The 15,543-nt window shown below is 41.7% G+C and overlaps 1 protein-coding gene across 2 annotated transcripts; it reads right to left on the bottom strand.

Annotated features, from left to right (window-relative positions):
- Positions 1-1,183: 1,183 nt before the first annotated feature.
- syn1 (synapsin I) lies at positions 1,184-11,738 on the bottom strand. Of its 2 annotated transcripts, none has more exons than XM_034596168.1 (14): positions 11,471-11,738; positions 10,697-11,215; positions 9,804-9,861; positions 8,414-8,505; positions 8,123-8,279; positions 7,942-8,031; positions 7,353-7,415; positions 7,116-7,258; positions 6,918-6,992; positions 6,734-6,836; positions 6,492-6,641; positions 5,850-5,919; positions 5,205-5,736; positions 1,184-4,307 (listed from the first exon to the last, which is right to left on the bottom strand). In XM_034596168.1, the coding sequence occupies exons 2-14, from the start codon at positions 11,068-11,070 to the stop codon at positions 4,172-4,174; spliced, it is 2,043 nt and encodes a 680-aa protein (XP_034452059.1). In that variant the 5' UTR covers positions 11,071-11,215; positions 11,471-11,738; the 3' UTR covers positions 1,184-4,171. The 2 variants fall into 2 exon arrangements, with proteins under 2 accessions (XP_034452059.1, XP_034452060.1); XM_034596169.1 differs by having other exon boundaries at positions 1,184-4,269.
- Between the last annotated feature and the right edge of the window lie 3,805 nt (positions 11,739-15,543).

Below are 15,543 nucleotides of genomic sequence, written 5' to 3'. Positions count from 1 at the left end.
ACCATGAATTAGACCATTATTCTAAGATAGGCTAGGATGAGTGGTGTTCAGGGAGCCATTTGTTCACACGTCACAGAATGGTTAATGGTCAATAGGATTCTGCACACATTGGTATTTGTATTTTCTGTGTGATGGTGACTGTAACTTGACAGACAGTGAAAATGAAACCTCTTTGCTTTTCATAACACAGTAGAAGAAAAAAACCCGAAAACAAACATGCAGCATTATCAACGTAACTGTTACATCAATTTGAATGAATACATTAAAAATCAAAAGCACTAAACATACTTTTTTTTGCAGTTTTCCATGATAAATAAGCCCAAGTTTATGTTAACGCACATACTGCAATTTTCTTGGCAGAAATGCATTTCGCTCACAGTGACACAGTGTGGAGTATTAGAAGAGTTCTGTTCAAACACGGTGACACAGAATGCTGTGCTCATTTCACTGTGTGAAAGGAATTATATAACCCTGGTTAAAGGAAGGCCAGAGTCTCAGATTGTAGGCCCACTCCCCCTTGTGGTCACATCCGTGCTCAGTTTGCAGCATGCATTCAGTTCATTTTTATAATGTTTTCTGTTGCATAAAGAATCTTTAAACAGAAATGGAATGACTTCAACATTTGGATTTTTTTTTGCTCTTTCCTTGCCTCATATTTTAGATATTTCACATCATTAGATACCTTACTACTATTTGCAATACCATAACACAATTAACTAATGATAAAACAGCCAAACTGTCTAATATGTGTAGTTTAAGACTGAAAAAAAGAATTTCATGATGGATTTTGGACAACATGGAAAATCCATTCATTCCTCCATTTTATATATCTTATCCTTGGAGGGTCATGGGGAGATGGGGCCAATCCCAGCTCACATCAGGCGAGAGGCGGGGTACATCCACATACACGAACAACCTTTCACTCTCACATTCATACCTATGGTCAATTTAGAGTCTCCAGTTAACCTAACCTCAATCTGCATGTCTTTGGACTGTGGGAGGAAGCTGGGGGACCCACAGAAAACCCACACAGACACAGGAAGGACAAGCCAACTCCACACAGAAAGAACCCTTTCTCTTCCAGGATAAACACACGTGGTTAATGGTTAGATGTGATGAGGTCAAACGTGAACTCTGTGTTACTGTTCATAAACTGAATCAACACTAATAAATAAAAGAGTCATTTTTGATTATAGACTTTATTAGACATTAGCATGTTTTAAGAACATACTCATTTTCACTTAATATAGCTACATTGCATATAACATCAAATATTCTTTAACATTTAATTCAATAATCCACCATGATGTACATTACGCAGTATCTTGTTTTTTTTAAATTCACAACAACCCCAGCCTTTTGATTTTTGCACTTACATTTATAATTTTCAACTCTGGCAGGCACCGATCGACAATCAGTTCAAAATTTGTACGGATTTCATTTTTTCACAATGATTATACGATGCAGTTAGAAAACAATAAATATAGCTGTAACAAAAAAAAGATTACATTCACAGTCAAACATATCCACCATGAATAATGTACACATTTGTGAATATCAAAAACAGAAATACGATAAACTATTCTTTGCACCTCAGTCACTGCTCATCAGTCTCAGGAGTGTGCGTCTTAGTATGGCCAAGAGCCCTCTGAGTAACAGCATGACATTTTTCAAAGTTAACCATCCATGCTAATTGTGATGGCTCATTTTCATAAACAGTTACACAAGGCTGCTCCTGGAGGTGAGCTCTGACAATCATGTACGGACACCCAGTCAAAAATGAATCCCTAAATTACTTATGCTTTAACCCACAGTCTTTCTTCATAGAAGCATGTCCAAGATATTTGAAACAAAAATGCACAAATCTCGAAAATGAAAGCTAAAAAGTTTAGAGAGACATATATCAACACGCACGAGCAGCAGCAGGGGATGGAGGAGACAGTCTGCATCACTCTGAGCTCTGTACAACACATCGATTTGGTTTCACCAGTTACGGAACGACATTCACACATTTATGCACCATTGAGCACAAGGGGTCACTGTGGCTACAGAGATAGGCTGATGATGAACACAGGCAACGCAGGGATTCTGCAGGGGAACCAGGACTTCTCTATTCTTTTGGCTATTGGGTCTTCTCTATAAAGCTTGATATTGCCATACTACGTCAACATTTGCATGAAAAGCACTTCTTGTGGAAGACATTTTCAGTGCCTGGAAACTGAGGTGTTTTTTCAGCTCAGATTTTCAGAATAATGATCAAAGAAAGGGTTGTCAGTGCAAAGAAGGGGTGACAGGAAGTGCTAAATGTGCTGCGGAGGTGCATCCCACATTTGACATTCCTATATGTCTGCATCATTTTTTTTTTCATTATTGTATATATAGATGAGCTGCAAAAAACATGTGACATTCCTTGGCTGAGTATATGCTTTGGATTGTGGCCTGACAGAAGGGCATGCACGGCAGCAGGAGCTCTGCTGCACTGCATGACACATATTCAGGGTCGGAGTTAATTCAGTGCAATATCACAATGCACTGACTGACTGCTACACCCTCACATCAACCTTACTAGCTCACTGTGCATCATTTAAACGCAATAGTTGGATTGTTTCTCTCGTTACATTGCTTTGAATTCAAGGGAATATGAAATTAAACTCTAAATAGTCTCTGCCTATGGCGCATCCTACTGTACCGCACCTGTCACACACACAGCAGCACCCCAGTGTGGAAGCAGTGAGCTGTTGCTTTGTCAAGCGGCAGATGAGTAAACCTGAATCAAAAGACCTCATACATCAGTCTGCATCACTCTATTCAAGTATAATGTTGCAATATACTCTGTGTGCAAATACATTTGAAACAATAAAAACCTTCGACCTCATTTAAGATGCATGCTTTCGCCTTCATTATGGGTTAACAGCCACAATGAAACTGTAATGGAAGACCCTCACCCACACAGAAGTGTCACAATCCATTGGACATCCCTGAGACAGCTCCATTTGATCTAACTTTCTTGTCCACGTAAGGCATGCTGAAAGTTGGGGGGGGGAACAAAACGGGAAGGAGTGGCAGCAAACAACACACTCACAACGAGTACTACAGGCTACTTTACTAACCAATTCAACTACATGTGACGACACAGTTACAAGCGCCAGTGTCAGGGGTGGGGGAACGCAACCATTGCTGTTGACATGCAGCTAAGACATCACCATGAGCAGCCAACAGCTCTAACAGATCTAGCATTGGCGAACAGAGGACAGTCTATGCAGGACAGTTCAGCTGTAGGGACTGTACAAAAGTTATTAGGGGCAAGGGGGTCAGAAAAATGGGGGTTGTCATTTAGATTTTTGTTAAAGGAAAAGTAATAATAATTTATTTTGTATTAATTGTAGTCATTTTTTTCTCACTCTATGTTTGTATTTTATTACATATTCTATATTGTGTGTTTTGTTTTTAAAATAAAAGGAGATTATATTTTTATATCAAAAATACATCACAGGCCGCTCAGCTCAGAGCTTGCACTCATTCTAATATGTGGCTATAATAGCAGTTTATTAAGCAGCTCTTTAGAAAAAATAAGTTTTTATCATGTTTACAATAGGAGATCTAGCAAACATCCCCACCCCAACAACTTTTGTACAGTCCCTTAATTGATTTGGTTGTTAAGTAGTCCGACCTAAATTCGAACGTAAAGATCACTATGACTATACAGCATCGCCAAGCAAGAGGGAGAAGCATTGTCTTGTTTTTCTTGCACATCCTTGTGCGTGTTCTCATGCATATACAGACTTTTGTGTGTGTCTGTACGTGTGTGCGCATGTGTGTGTGTGTGTCTGAGTGTGTGTGTGTGTGTGTGTGTGTGTGTGTGTGTGTGCGCACGCTCACAGTTTGTCTGACACACAATGAGTTACTTAAGCGTGAAGCGAAGCGAGGAATGTTTGAGACGTCAAATTTACTCTGTATTCTACTTTGTGTTCCTTTTAAAATTATTGAACTATTTTAGGCAGTTAGTGTCGAGTGTGTACACTTTCACATCACGGTCAATATACATGAATCGGAGGCGACTTCCTGTTGCTCCTTGTTGGTTTGGGGGGGGAGAAGGAATCTGTCCTTCAGTTTGCCTGTCCATCTTTCTGTCAGAAGGAAGAGGGGTGGAGGGGTGGGGGCTTATGCCGTCTCAGTCTGAGAAGAGACTGGCAAAGGATTTGCGCAGGTTGCGTATGGTTTCGGCCTTCACCTCGTCCTGGCTAAGGCTGGCTCGTGGCGCTGGGGTTTCTGGAATGTTGAAGGTATTGGTAAGAGACTGGGACTTGCTATAAAGAGAGGAAAACGGCAATAGAGGAGAGGGCTATTAAAGTCATGCAGCAAACCCATGGAATGAAAAGACTGGTGCATGGCAAGACAGAGAGAGGGACAGGGGAGAAAAGGATCTGTAAAAGATGCTTAAAGCGCATTCCTCCTCTGCAGTCATTCACTATCACCTTATCATTTCAACATAGCTTTGATATGATATGAATAGTGAATGACTTTTCTGGATGCAAAGTGATGCATGTTTGTTTTTTTCATCAGGGATTGATGATAGATATGTTCAGCCTCTATTTCGAGAGAGCGTAAAATGCCATTTCATCAATTTAATCCAAAATTGGGATTATCTGTAATTTATTCATGAAAACTATCAACAGGAATATTGACCACTCAGATAGAAGCAATCCTTTAAATTATTTATACAGTCCAACACAGATCTGTACAGTTGCAGTTGCATTATTCATCAGGCGATAAAAAACTAAATTCCACATACAGTATATATAGTGTGTATGTGTGTATGCCTGCTATAAGAAAATTGATATAGAATATGGACATCTGTGTTAAGAAACGTTAATTGTGACAGAAGTAACACAGTCATTATGTTTCTGAGCAACTACAAACCAAAGTCCTCGTGTTGTTGTTCTAACCTGCCACATCTGAAATGTTCTGTTTTGTGAAAATGCTGTTGACGGATTGAAAAATGTAAGAATCGATACATCATGCACATCCAGGTGGATCAATTGTCAATAAAGAGAATGAATAGATTTCCCATGTGACATGCAAACTGTATCTGAGTGCAGGCGAAATGTAAGACGGGATCTTCAGTCCAGGTCAGCTGTACGGGTCACTTTAGGAAAAACGAGAGAAAACTGATCCCAAGTTATTTATCATACACATTTACTTACTTTAGTTGTGGAGAGCCGCCCATAGCCGTGTTGTCCTGGCTGGGTTTCTGTGGAGGCTGAGGCTTTTGCTGCAGGGGAGGTCGTCCTCCTGGAGCCCCCTGGCCTGGAGCAGCAGGTCGAGGCTGCTGGGTGGTGGGTCCTCCAGGGCGACCTTGCTGACCATGAGGCCTCTGTGCCCCCCCCTGTGACTGCTGCCTAGGTGGCTGGGTAGGCCTCTGCTGTTGGGGTTGGCCACCTGCAGGTTTCTGGCCAGGGCCTCCTGCAGATGGTTTCTGCTGGGAGGCAGACTGTTGCCTCTGAATTTGAGGGGAACCTCCCTGGCTTCGCTGAGGAGAGCCCTGACCAGAGGAAGCTCTCTGACCTGGAGGAGCTCCCTGACCTTGTTGCCTTGGCTGTGCTACAGGTCCTTGATGAGCCTTAGCCTGGGCACCGGGTTCTGTAGCAGGGCTGGTAACAGACTGCTGGGCCTGTGCAGGTGGTTGACCTTGAGGCTGTGGGCGCTGCTGAGACGGGGGACTTTGCTGAGGACCACCTAAGCAGTAAAAGAGGATCAGCAATCACAATCAAGTACTTTCCTAATATCGTTACATACACTTTCAAATAAAAACAAGTCACTTTTCGACAAAAATAAATAGTTTTTCTTACCCTGAGGTGAGGGGCGCTGCTGAGTCTGTGGTACTCTTGGCTGAGAGACAGGCTGAGGAGACACTGCTTTCTATAAATGACACAAAAAATGTTATATTGATCAAAGTAAAAAGGATTAAAAAAATTACAAAAGACAGAAAATCACATTCTGAAAATAAAATGTTAGAATCTTTTCTCTTAACTGTCTTAATATGCTGAGAAAAGTGTGCTCTGCCAGAAGATAAAATATATTCTAGTTTATATAATGTTGCAGGAGTGCTAAATAATGCCAGCACAGGATGTTGGACTGCTTCTGGCCCCTCTGGTCAATTGTCACATGATATCTGACCATGTCAGGTCTCTCTAATATTGAGCCTGGTGTTCCCCATGGCTCAGTGCTTGGCCCATTACTGTTCTATTTTATGATGTTGTATGTCTTCTGGTTATATTACCCATAAATATGACATAAGTCTCTATGCTGATGACACTCGATTATATGTATTTATTAACCCGGACATCTATCCTTAAATCTGTTTGTCTGCTACATCAGTATAAAACATGTTAGCTCACTCCGTGCACTGATTTGGCAAATAAAACTGATCAAAGTGGGGGAAATAAAGAAAGGTGAGCGATCACTGGAGCAAGTACGGAGTGTCTGAGCACCTGTGCTGGTTGGCCTGCAGTGGCACGGACAGTGGAAGAGCTGGAAGTGTGTGGAACAGTCTGGTTCATCTGAGAGACCACAAGTTCTGCAATCTGAACGCGATCTTCATCCTGCTGGTCCCCAATCAGTGGCATGGAACAGTCGTCAACCTTAAAAAAAGAAAACACATGATGCATTTAATGGATTTACCTCCTGACCTAAGACACATTTTCCCTGGTATCATCATACTGCCTTCTGGTACCTCTATAATGTAGTCCTTGCCATCTTTGCCATGTAGAGCCTCCACAGCACAGATATCCAACCCTCCGAAGATGTCGGCACAAGAGTCCACCCACATTCTGTACCTGCAATTATCAAACAGTTCTAATTTTACAGAGGGACATATCACTTATGATTTCATCTCACCTGCGTTTATGTGCTCTTACTTGTCTGACATGGCCACCTGCTCCAGCATAGATGAGCCAGTGTTGGTTTTCCAGTTACCAGAAATAGACGTTCTCCTGTTAATAAGAATATACGTTTACTTAACGTTCTAACATCTCATACGATATACCAGTGTGTTGTGAAGGTTTTTACAATCACATTTGTTGGATTAAATATAGTAGAACCCTAATTCCACTCACATGTAAGCCTTGTAATGGTTTCCAATCTTCTGGATGCGGACGTCATACTTTGCATCAATAAAAGGCTCAGATGTGGCGTAAGTCTTGGTCAGTGCCACCACACTGGCAATATCTTGAAAATCATACTGATTGTCTACTTTCACCTGGAGTCAAGATATAAACATGATGACACACATTGGTCCCAAAAACATGGCGTTCACAGGGAAATGAGTAAATACTCGAGCATTTCAGCATTACCTTTCCCATTCCTGAGTGGGCATGGCCCATCTTTACCACTACAGGGAAGTGAGGGGAGGTGATCTGTAACAGGAGCATTATCACATGTTCAGATTTCTCATAAATTCATTCTATGGTAGTACTCAAATGTTTAAAACGACAATATTTAATCCATTTCAATTAAAGAGAAATTAAATATTCAGTAGCACCCATCCTCTGTATCTGCAAGGAATCCTGAATCATATTGATGGCTTGAAAGCCAGCCCGGTGCTGCCAGCCTGTGGCTGCAGGGGGAGGAGGCAACTGCTCTACTGCAAGTCTCACTTTCGCTGCACTGACACTGATCTGGCACTCGAATGATCAAAAACTCTGCCTCTACCCAGAACGACAACAACAAGACACTCCCCAGGAAATTAGATTGGTCTCAGCTGCTGGATGAGATGGAATATTGACATGAGAGTGAATTACCCTCAAAACATGTGACCCGTGGAGAGGGATGACCTGTCTCTGTGTATGTCTCTTTAAGGGTTGTTTACCATGAAGGCATACCCATCAGGACAAGTGGAAAGAGGGAGGAGATGGGGGGGGGAGCAGATGGCAACCAACTCACCATTTCCTTGTGGTTTGGATAGTAAACCTGCTCAATCAGTGGGAACTCCTCTGGGCCTAGTTGCTTACACAGTCTAGACATCTGAGCAAACTGAAATGGAAACAAATGCTCACGATGCAGCGTTATAAGTCGACGTGAACAATATAGTTTCTCATGAATTAACACTTTAACTGATACTTACCACCCACGGCTTGTCACAGAAATTGTAGACAGAGTGCAAGGAGTTAACACTAGGCAGTCCAGCGTACTGCAGGCCAATCACGATGTTACGATGGTCTCCGTTCTTGTCCATGCTGAAGGCGTGCTGTCTGATCAGCACAAAGTCTGGCTTAATGGACCTGAGACACAGAACATCAGCAGATATTACACCGCACGGTAAGAGACAACTGTTTGGTTTTTAAGTGTATATCCAAATGGTATCTCCCTATAGCTGCAACTGCAAATAATCCAAGTCTTTCCACCTGTTACTTACTTAGTAACCTTATGTCCGTTCCTGATTGCATCGATGTCCACATTGTAGCTGCCTGTAGAATCCGCTACCAGGCTGATTTCAGAGAATTCAGCCTGAAAGGACAACAGCAAAGTCAGTCCACAACAGGCAGCATAAAAAACATTGTGGTCACCATCAGAGCAGGAGGGCAATGGATTACTACTTCCAGACTTGATAGAATAGAATAGAATAGAAGATAAAAGCAGCAAATAAATTAGAGGTGCTACTTCTGAAATTAGTGTAAATAAAAAAAAACAAGTTTAAATTCGACAAATGACACAACCAACAAATATGAGAATAATATATTTTTCAATATAAATTTCAAAATCTAAGAGTAGAAACCTATTAGTAATTGCACAAAATTGATATTGCATTTGAAAATGATGTAAATATATATGTCCATACATCATATTTTTAGAGTTTAGTTCCGATGGCCCATTAAAAAACAGTTTTGGACTCTATTTGAGCCACTGTGTCCCTGCACATCGCCATTTTTTTCTTTATCTGAAGTGTGGTTATCCTGAAAAGCGGCTACAGGGTCAATCATGAAAACGGCAGTGCAAAAAACATGTAAAACAACTAACAGAGAAAACGTTCTTTCAAATTTCATGGTCTCCTCTGCTCTGAAGGTGCTGCTGGGTGGATACATACATAAACTCATTTACCTTAGATTAAAAAATGTAATCCCTCAGAGTGACTGTGGGGGCATCAGACAGACAAAATATGTGTTTCTTTCTCACAGACGGAGCACGTCAGTGTGGGAATGAGTCCACTCTCCTGTCAATACTCAGACATTAGTGAACTGGGACATCCATCATTGTGAGGGCTCTCTATGGACATAGTAGCCGCTCCCAGTGTACTGGATGATTTATTGTGCCGTCTATCGAAGAAACCATGAATCATTTTATACTAGTGTCAAGCCAATAGTTGATCAGTGCCTCTAAAACCAAATGATTTTCCCAATGACTTAGCGGTGACACTGCTGCAGAAAATAAAGATGATAAAAGATACAAGTGAAGGAGAGGATGCGTAATGTGGCCAGAGGTACGTTTTGGATTGAAGATTTATAGCCACTAATGCTTTTAAAGAAAATAATGACCAGAGATAAATACAATCAACTTATCCTTTAGCGATGCCGATGGCAACGCCTGCATCTATGAGGAATAAATCATCCACCATGTTGGTTTCAGTTAACAGGTCTTGACACCAATAAAATCTGAAATACTCATTTCTTATGAAAGAATGATGTAACATTAGTCCAACTGTTGTTCACAGTATAGTCTCAAGGCTCACAAGGCTGGTTGTTTGCCTGAATAGGGAGTAGAGAAAAACAATATAGAACAAAACTAAAAGTTCCATATGTGAAACCCACCTGTTCCACCTTGATGTCGAATTCCCCGTGGATCTTTCTTCCTCTGAAGATCTTCACCCTGAATGTGAAACAAGGAATCCACATGTTGTTTTTATCCCGAAATAAACCCTTTGCACATTTCTCCTGCTGTGATTGACGGCTGACATTTTCTCCAGCATTTGCAGGGCTTTGAAAAACTCCTTGTAGCTATTACTGGCCAACACAGGTGTGACGTCAAATGCGTGAAATGAGCTGACATCAGAGGAACACAATCCTCTTTTCCTGTGACACCTTATAAGCTTGTGGCATTCTGCTGCTGCTACCTGAACTGCTGGCAGTGCATAAAACCAAAATAAGCCTATGTGTGACATTATGATCATCTACCTGCATGGAGCATGAGGCTATGAACTGGACATGTAAGAACACAGAGACTGTCCCCTACATTATAGTGCACCCTATGAAGAGTGCCTGGTGTGACAGAGTTGATGGGATGGTGCACATATCTGCAGTGCTGTGTTTTATTACTTGTGCACGGAGCTGCAATGAGCATGTATGATGTGAAGAGGCTCGACTAACATGCATGTTCTCCTGCAGAATTTGCCCTTGATGTGAGAATACCTGCATCATCATCGTGGTGGCCTAGTGCAGTGCCATAATTTAAGCATTAATGGCAGGGTGCAGGAGGGAATTCGTCACAAGCTGATCGTCGAATGAAAATGGCTTCTCTGCCTTCACTGTGTGTTGCGCCTGAGCCATGGCACAGGAGGCGCACAGATAGGTGTTTGTGGTGTGGGCATGGAGATGTTACACTTGATGTGTCCCACGGCACAAGGGTGAGTCATATGACCTTCCGCATGTTAGGGCCACTGGCACACATCCCTGTCTAGACGACGGCCCCTGCACGCTGCTCTTACCAGTCGGTCTGCTGGTCGTCGATGACCAGGAGGATCTTGGCGCTGCTGGAGACCCCTGCCCGGTCCGCCGCCTCGGATAAGGTGGCGGCCGCGGCAGCTGTGGTCTGTTTGACAGCGTTGGAGATGGAGGAGAAGAAGCCAGCGCCTGCACCTGCAGACGGCTGCTGCTGCGGCTGCTGCTGCGGCGGCTGCGGCTGCTGAGGCTGCTGCTGCGGCTGCGGGCTGCCGGTGGTGGACTGGCGCCTCTCCGACGGCCCGGGCGACACTGCGGGGCTCTGCTGCGGCGGGTCGGGCCGCTGGAGATCGCTCATGTAGCCATTGGGCAGGTTGGACATGAAATTGCTGTCCGAGAGTCGACGGCGTAGGTAGTTCATGGTGATGGAGGCTCGTTAAAAATGACGGAGGGATGGGGTCCGAGATATCCTCCCACTGAACGGGTCTTGCAACTTGGGTGTTCGGGGGAGAAAAATGGGATGACGAGGCTACTTGGCCATGAACAGAAACCGGGAGCAGCGTCACCTGCAGAGAAACAGGTCCTGGGTTATCAACCTGCAGCAGATGGAGAATCAGAGCTCTGTAGTAAGGAATCGTGACTGGTCGTAGCCCGTACAGATTAAAGAACACGAGGACGCACAGGAAGCCACCCTGAAGATTCACCTCCACATTACTGACGATGTGAAATAATCCATCTGCACACTGACATCTAGCTGTAAACCCACCTGCAGCATAAGCCTAACGTGCAGTCGAGTGTGTGGTCATGATGCTGGAGCCTACCTGGGAGTGTATCCTCACTGATCCTCCCCAAGGATGAGCTGATGATGAGTTTCCTTAGTATTACTATGATTACCACTGTCTGTCAGTCACCGGGCAGCCTGTGTGCGGGAAGCCGGGCCGTGCATCGGGCTCGAACCTGTGAAATCAACGCTACACTCCCTCCTGCATCACCGCCCTGTCCTTCCCCCTCAAGCCCCGGTTTTTTCCGTCCGCCCTGCGTCACTCCCAGTCATCCTCAGGGAGAGCAGCCCGCATCACACTCCGCGGTGAAGGCAGCGCAGTGAGGCGGCACTTCCCCGCGGTGCTTTCAAAATAAACACACTTTAATTAGGACGTCAAATAAGGTGATTTGTTTGTTATTATTGCTATTGTTGTTGTTATTATTATTGTTTTTAAGAGTAGTTTTAGTAGTAGTTGTAGTTCAATAGTATTAGTATTGGTAATAGCATTTTTTTTGTCTCTTATTTACACTGACTTATCATATTTATCTACACATCATATAATTCCATTGTATTCCTCTTTTTTCTCAGCTCGTGTTCCATTGTTTATTCTTATTATTTCTACAGTCTAACACTGTTATAAAACGAGCTATATAAATAAAGTTAATATTATTATCCATATCAATATGCATATAATTATTGTCATTATTAGCACAGAGCACTTGATTCTGAACCCCTATGATATTCTGTCCTCAATTATGCTTTTTCAGATGTAAAGTTACATTTACAAATAGATGGAACCAGTTTCTACAATGTGCATATTTGTGGCTTTTGTCTCTTTTATAAACCATTTCAGATTGATTATTCAGGTTTTGTACATGTTTGGCAGAAGAAAATATATTTAAATCCGTAATCTTGGAAATGGGGATTATTGTTAGCATTTATTTTATTTATTTTATTTTATTCTACTCCATTAATTATTAATAAAAATATAATTTAAAATGACCACATGAAATGAAAATAAGCTCCAGCCCTGAATCAAAGTATCTCAAAGACCTCAGATAGCCTGCCACTGTTATTGTGATACAGGCCATCTGAGGACACGGGGCTGACTTCCTGTGGTGCCCAGTGTGTGTCTCTGGCTTGACGCCGCTCCGTGTGTGGATCTGAGGATGTGAGGTGGTGCTGATGAGAGCAGGGCGACAGAGGCGCTGCTCCCTGTCAGACATTAGCCTGCTGTGGACACCTCCGGCTGCTCATGAGTGTGGATGTGATGCTGCCCCCCCGCTGTGTCCTATAATTCCGCAGTGCTGCACTCTGTTTGTCTTCCCAGCGGTGATACTTTCCATCAATACAGACTGTGTGGGCTGCGCCATCTGCTGGTGATGTACGACCCTGCAGAGACACAGATCAACATGGACCCCCTGGGGGGCTCAGGCTCCCCCCCTGGAAACACACTGATAGTAACTGAGCTGTTTTCGTAATGGACACACACACATATCTGAGCAGATCAGGGCGGCTATTATTAATCACTTAAAAACAGGTCATAGTATTCAAAAGTATTTTTGGTCCGATAAGAATTCCCGTTTTTTCCTCCAACACTTTTTGTAAGATGTTTTCTGAAGACTCATACAGTTTCTTCCATATGCCTCATTTTAAAATCGTTGTGGCATGCAGTCACAACATATTTTGAACAGGAAACTTATATTCAACCCTGTTGTGCATAATGTTCTTGGATAAACACCGAAACACCTAAGGCGGGAAACGGATCAGCATCGATACGTAACTCTAAGAATCACATCCCCGAGGCGAATAAGGAGGAATCGGTTAAAACTCTGAAGTCATTTTAGTTGCAATTTTGACTTCTACGGCTTATAATATGTTTACAGAGTAGATCAACATATTATACCTCTGTAATCCTTAAGATGTTTCCTCACCACACCAGAAGAAATATGGAGATATCATACTCAGAGGAAACATGACACAGCTTTAAGGGTTCTTTGTGCCAAAAAAAGACAATTCTGCCTGAATTTGATGATCTGGGACAGGTCACTTTGTAATGTGGGACACTAGAATTAGGTTTTTAAAGAGCCTAAATCGCCTTGATGTATGCATGCCGATATTAAAAATGTCTAAAAAGCATTATGAAAAACTGAATAAGAAAATAAAGTTTAAAAAAATATATTATTATAAAGTCATATTAACATGTAAAAGTCAGTTTAAACAGACAGGGACAGACTGTATTTACCATTAACTCCTGTCTGACAACTGCAGGTCATGTGCTACATCTCTTTAGTTTATCTTTTTTTTTTACTTCAGGGAGTCACTAAATTAATTTCACCCCCATTAAGAGAACTCAAATGATTTAAAACACATTTTAAACAACTTGATACATATTTTGTTGCTTGAATCATCACAAACATCATTTGATAACAATTAGGATCATTGTCTTATTTAAAACAGATTCATATCCTTAACAACACAATCTTATGTCATTGACCTTGACATGCAATTCCAAGGAGGAGCTTCTGATTGACACTTTCCCCGCCCCTTTCTGTGACATCACCCCCATGAAGTCAAGTGATTTCAGTCACATGCTAAACCTGTAGTAAAACCCTGTTGACTCGATTTAGTTGGAACAGGAATAAACAGACTGGAGCTTTGGTGTCCCACATTTCCCAATAACCCACGAAGCTTAGAAATTGAGAGATTCACTTAAAGAGTGAGAGATGAAGAGATAAAGTAAAATATGTAAATGGGGGATATATGAGGCCATTCTTTCATTAAGTAAATAACACAAACTGAGATTAACAGAGACTATAAAAGGACAGAGAGTTAGATTTACAAACAAGCACATATTCAGAGCAGAGGAGGAAGTCATACACACACACACACACACACACACACACACACACACACACACACACACACACACACACACACACACACACACACACACACGTTTGTACATCTAGAGAGGAGACTCATTGGCTTACCCTAACCCAAACCTTAACCTAAATCTAATTCTAACCCTAAAACCAAGTCTAAACCCTGAAACAGCCCTTTAAAGTGGGTGAGAAAGTGGGTGAGAAAATGAGGACTCTCTCTCTCTCTCTCTCTCTCTCTCTCTCTCTCTCTCTCTCTCTCTCTCTCAACTGTTGATGTCGATCCTGATATTTAATATGATTTAAACCCCTCTAAGTTAGTTTATACAAGGGAAACTATATGTCTGTTAATAAGTATCAAAAGTGTGTGTATGTACATATATGTACAATCAAACAATGTTTATGACACAAATAATATATTGCATGACCTTTTTCTGCCTGAGTAAATAAAATGTGATTTATGATTTAACAATCCAGCTGATGGGATCTAACTATTAATGCAGGATAGTTACACCAAGGTTATATTAATCAGGGTTATATTCATCTTTGTTTTCTTTTCATAAATGTTTATAGCATAGAATATCAATGTTCAGTTTGAGCTGCTCTCCACTTCACATGACTTATTCATGGTGGCAGTATATACACGTCTTCTTCTACAGAGACGACTACCAACATACACTTTCTTATATAAAATGGGAGTAAATCCAATCGGTTGTGGATTTGGATAGAGAATAGTACTATTCACTCTGTGTTGAAAACAAATTCAATAGTTGTATAGTAATATGAAAAATATGCTAATATTAAAAATTATATCAAATTATGGTTATTCAAACTACAAAATGTTTCAGTGTAATCACAATCATGGGTCTTTCTTAAGTGATTTGAAAATATAATTTTTAGCATAGTAATCGTTAACAAAGTAACCAGAGAGAATCCGTCCTTGGCTGTGTGACGTGTGGACAAATTGTGGACAGTAAAATGTTACAAAACTAGAAAATCGTGGTCGGACACATTCACAGATTCAATTCATTTTACGGCCAGATTCTTCACAGTAGTAGGCCCACAGTGCCTTGTAGGAATTGAAGCATTGCAATTACAGTAAAGAGCTTAGGGAGGCAGTGTTGAGCTTAAATTAAGCCAAAATAATATTATCACATTTACAACCTTTATGACCTTTATATGTGAAACTGTTTGTAAACCAATATTCTTCCCCCTAAATGGACGGAAACAGGCAAATAACAATAAACTG

This window comes from Hippoglossus hippoglossus, chromosome 9 (assembly GCF_009819705.1).
Source record: "Hippoglossus hippoglossus isolate fHipHip1 chromosome 9, fHipHip1.pri, whole genome shotgun sequence".
NCBI lineage: Eukaryota > Metazoa > Chordata > Actinopteri > Pleuronectiformes > Pleuronectidae > Hippoglossus > Hippoglossus hippoglossus.
This window is presented reverse-complemented; position numbering and strand designations above follow the sequence as displayed.

Excerpts from the sequence above, each read along its gene's own strand:
- syn1 (XM_034596168.1), bottom strand. The coding sequence starts at position 11,070 with ATGAACTACCTACGCCGTCGACTCTCGGACAGCAATTTCATGTCCAAC. Across the intron at positions 7,416-7,941 it reads ATCCAAACCACAAGGAAATG|ATCACCTCCCCTCACTTCCC; the intron begins GTGAGTTGGTTG and ends CTCCTGTTACAG. Across the intron at positions 6,837-6,917 it reads CAGGTGGCCATGTCAGACAA|GTACAGAATGTGGGTGGACT; the intron begins GTAAGAGCACAT and ends TGATAATTGCAG.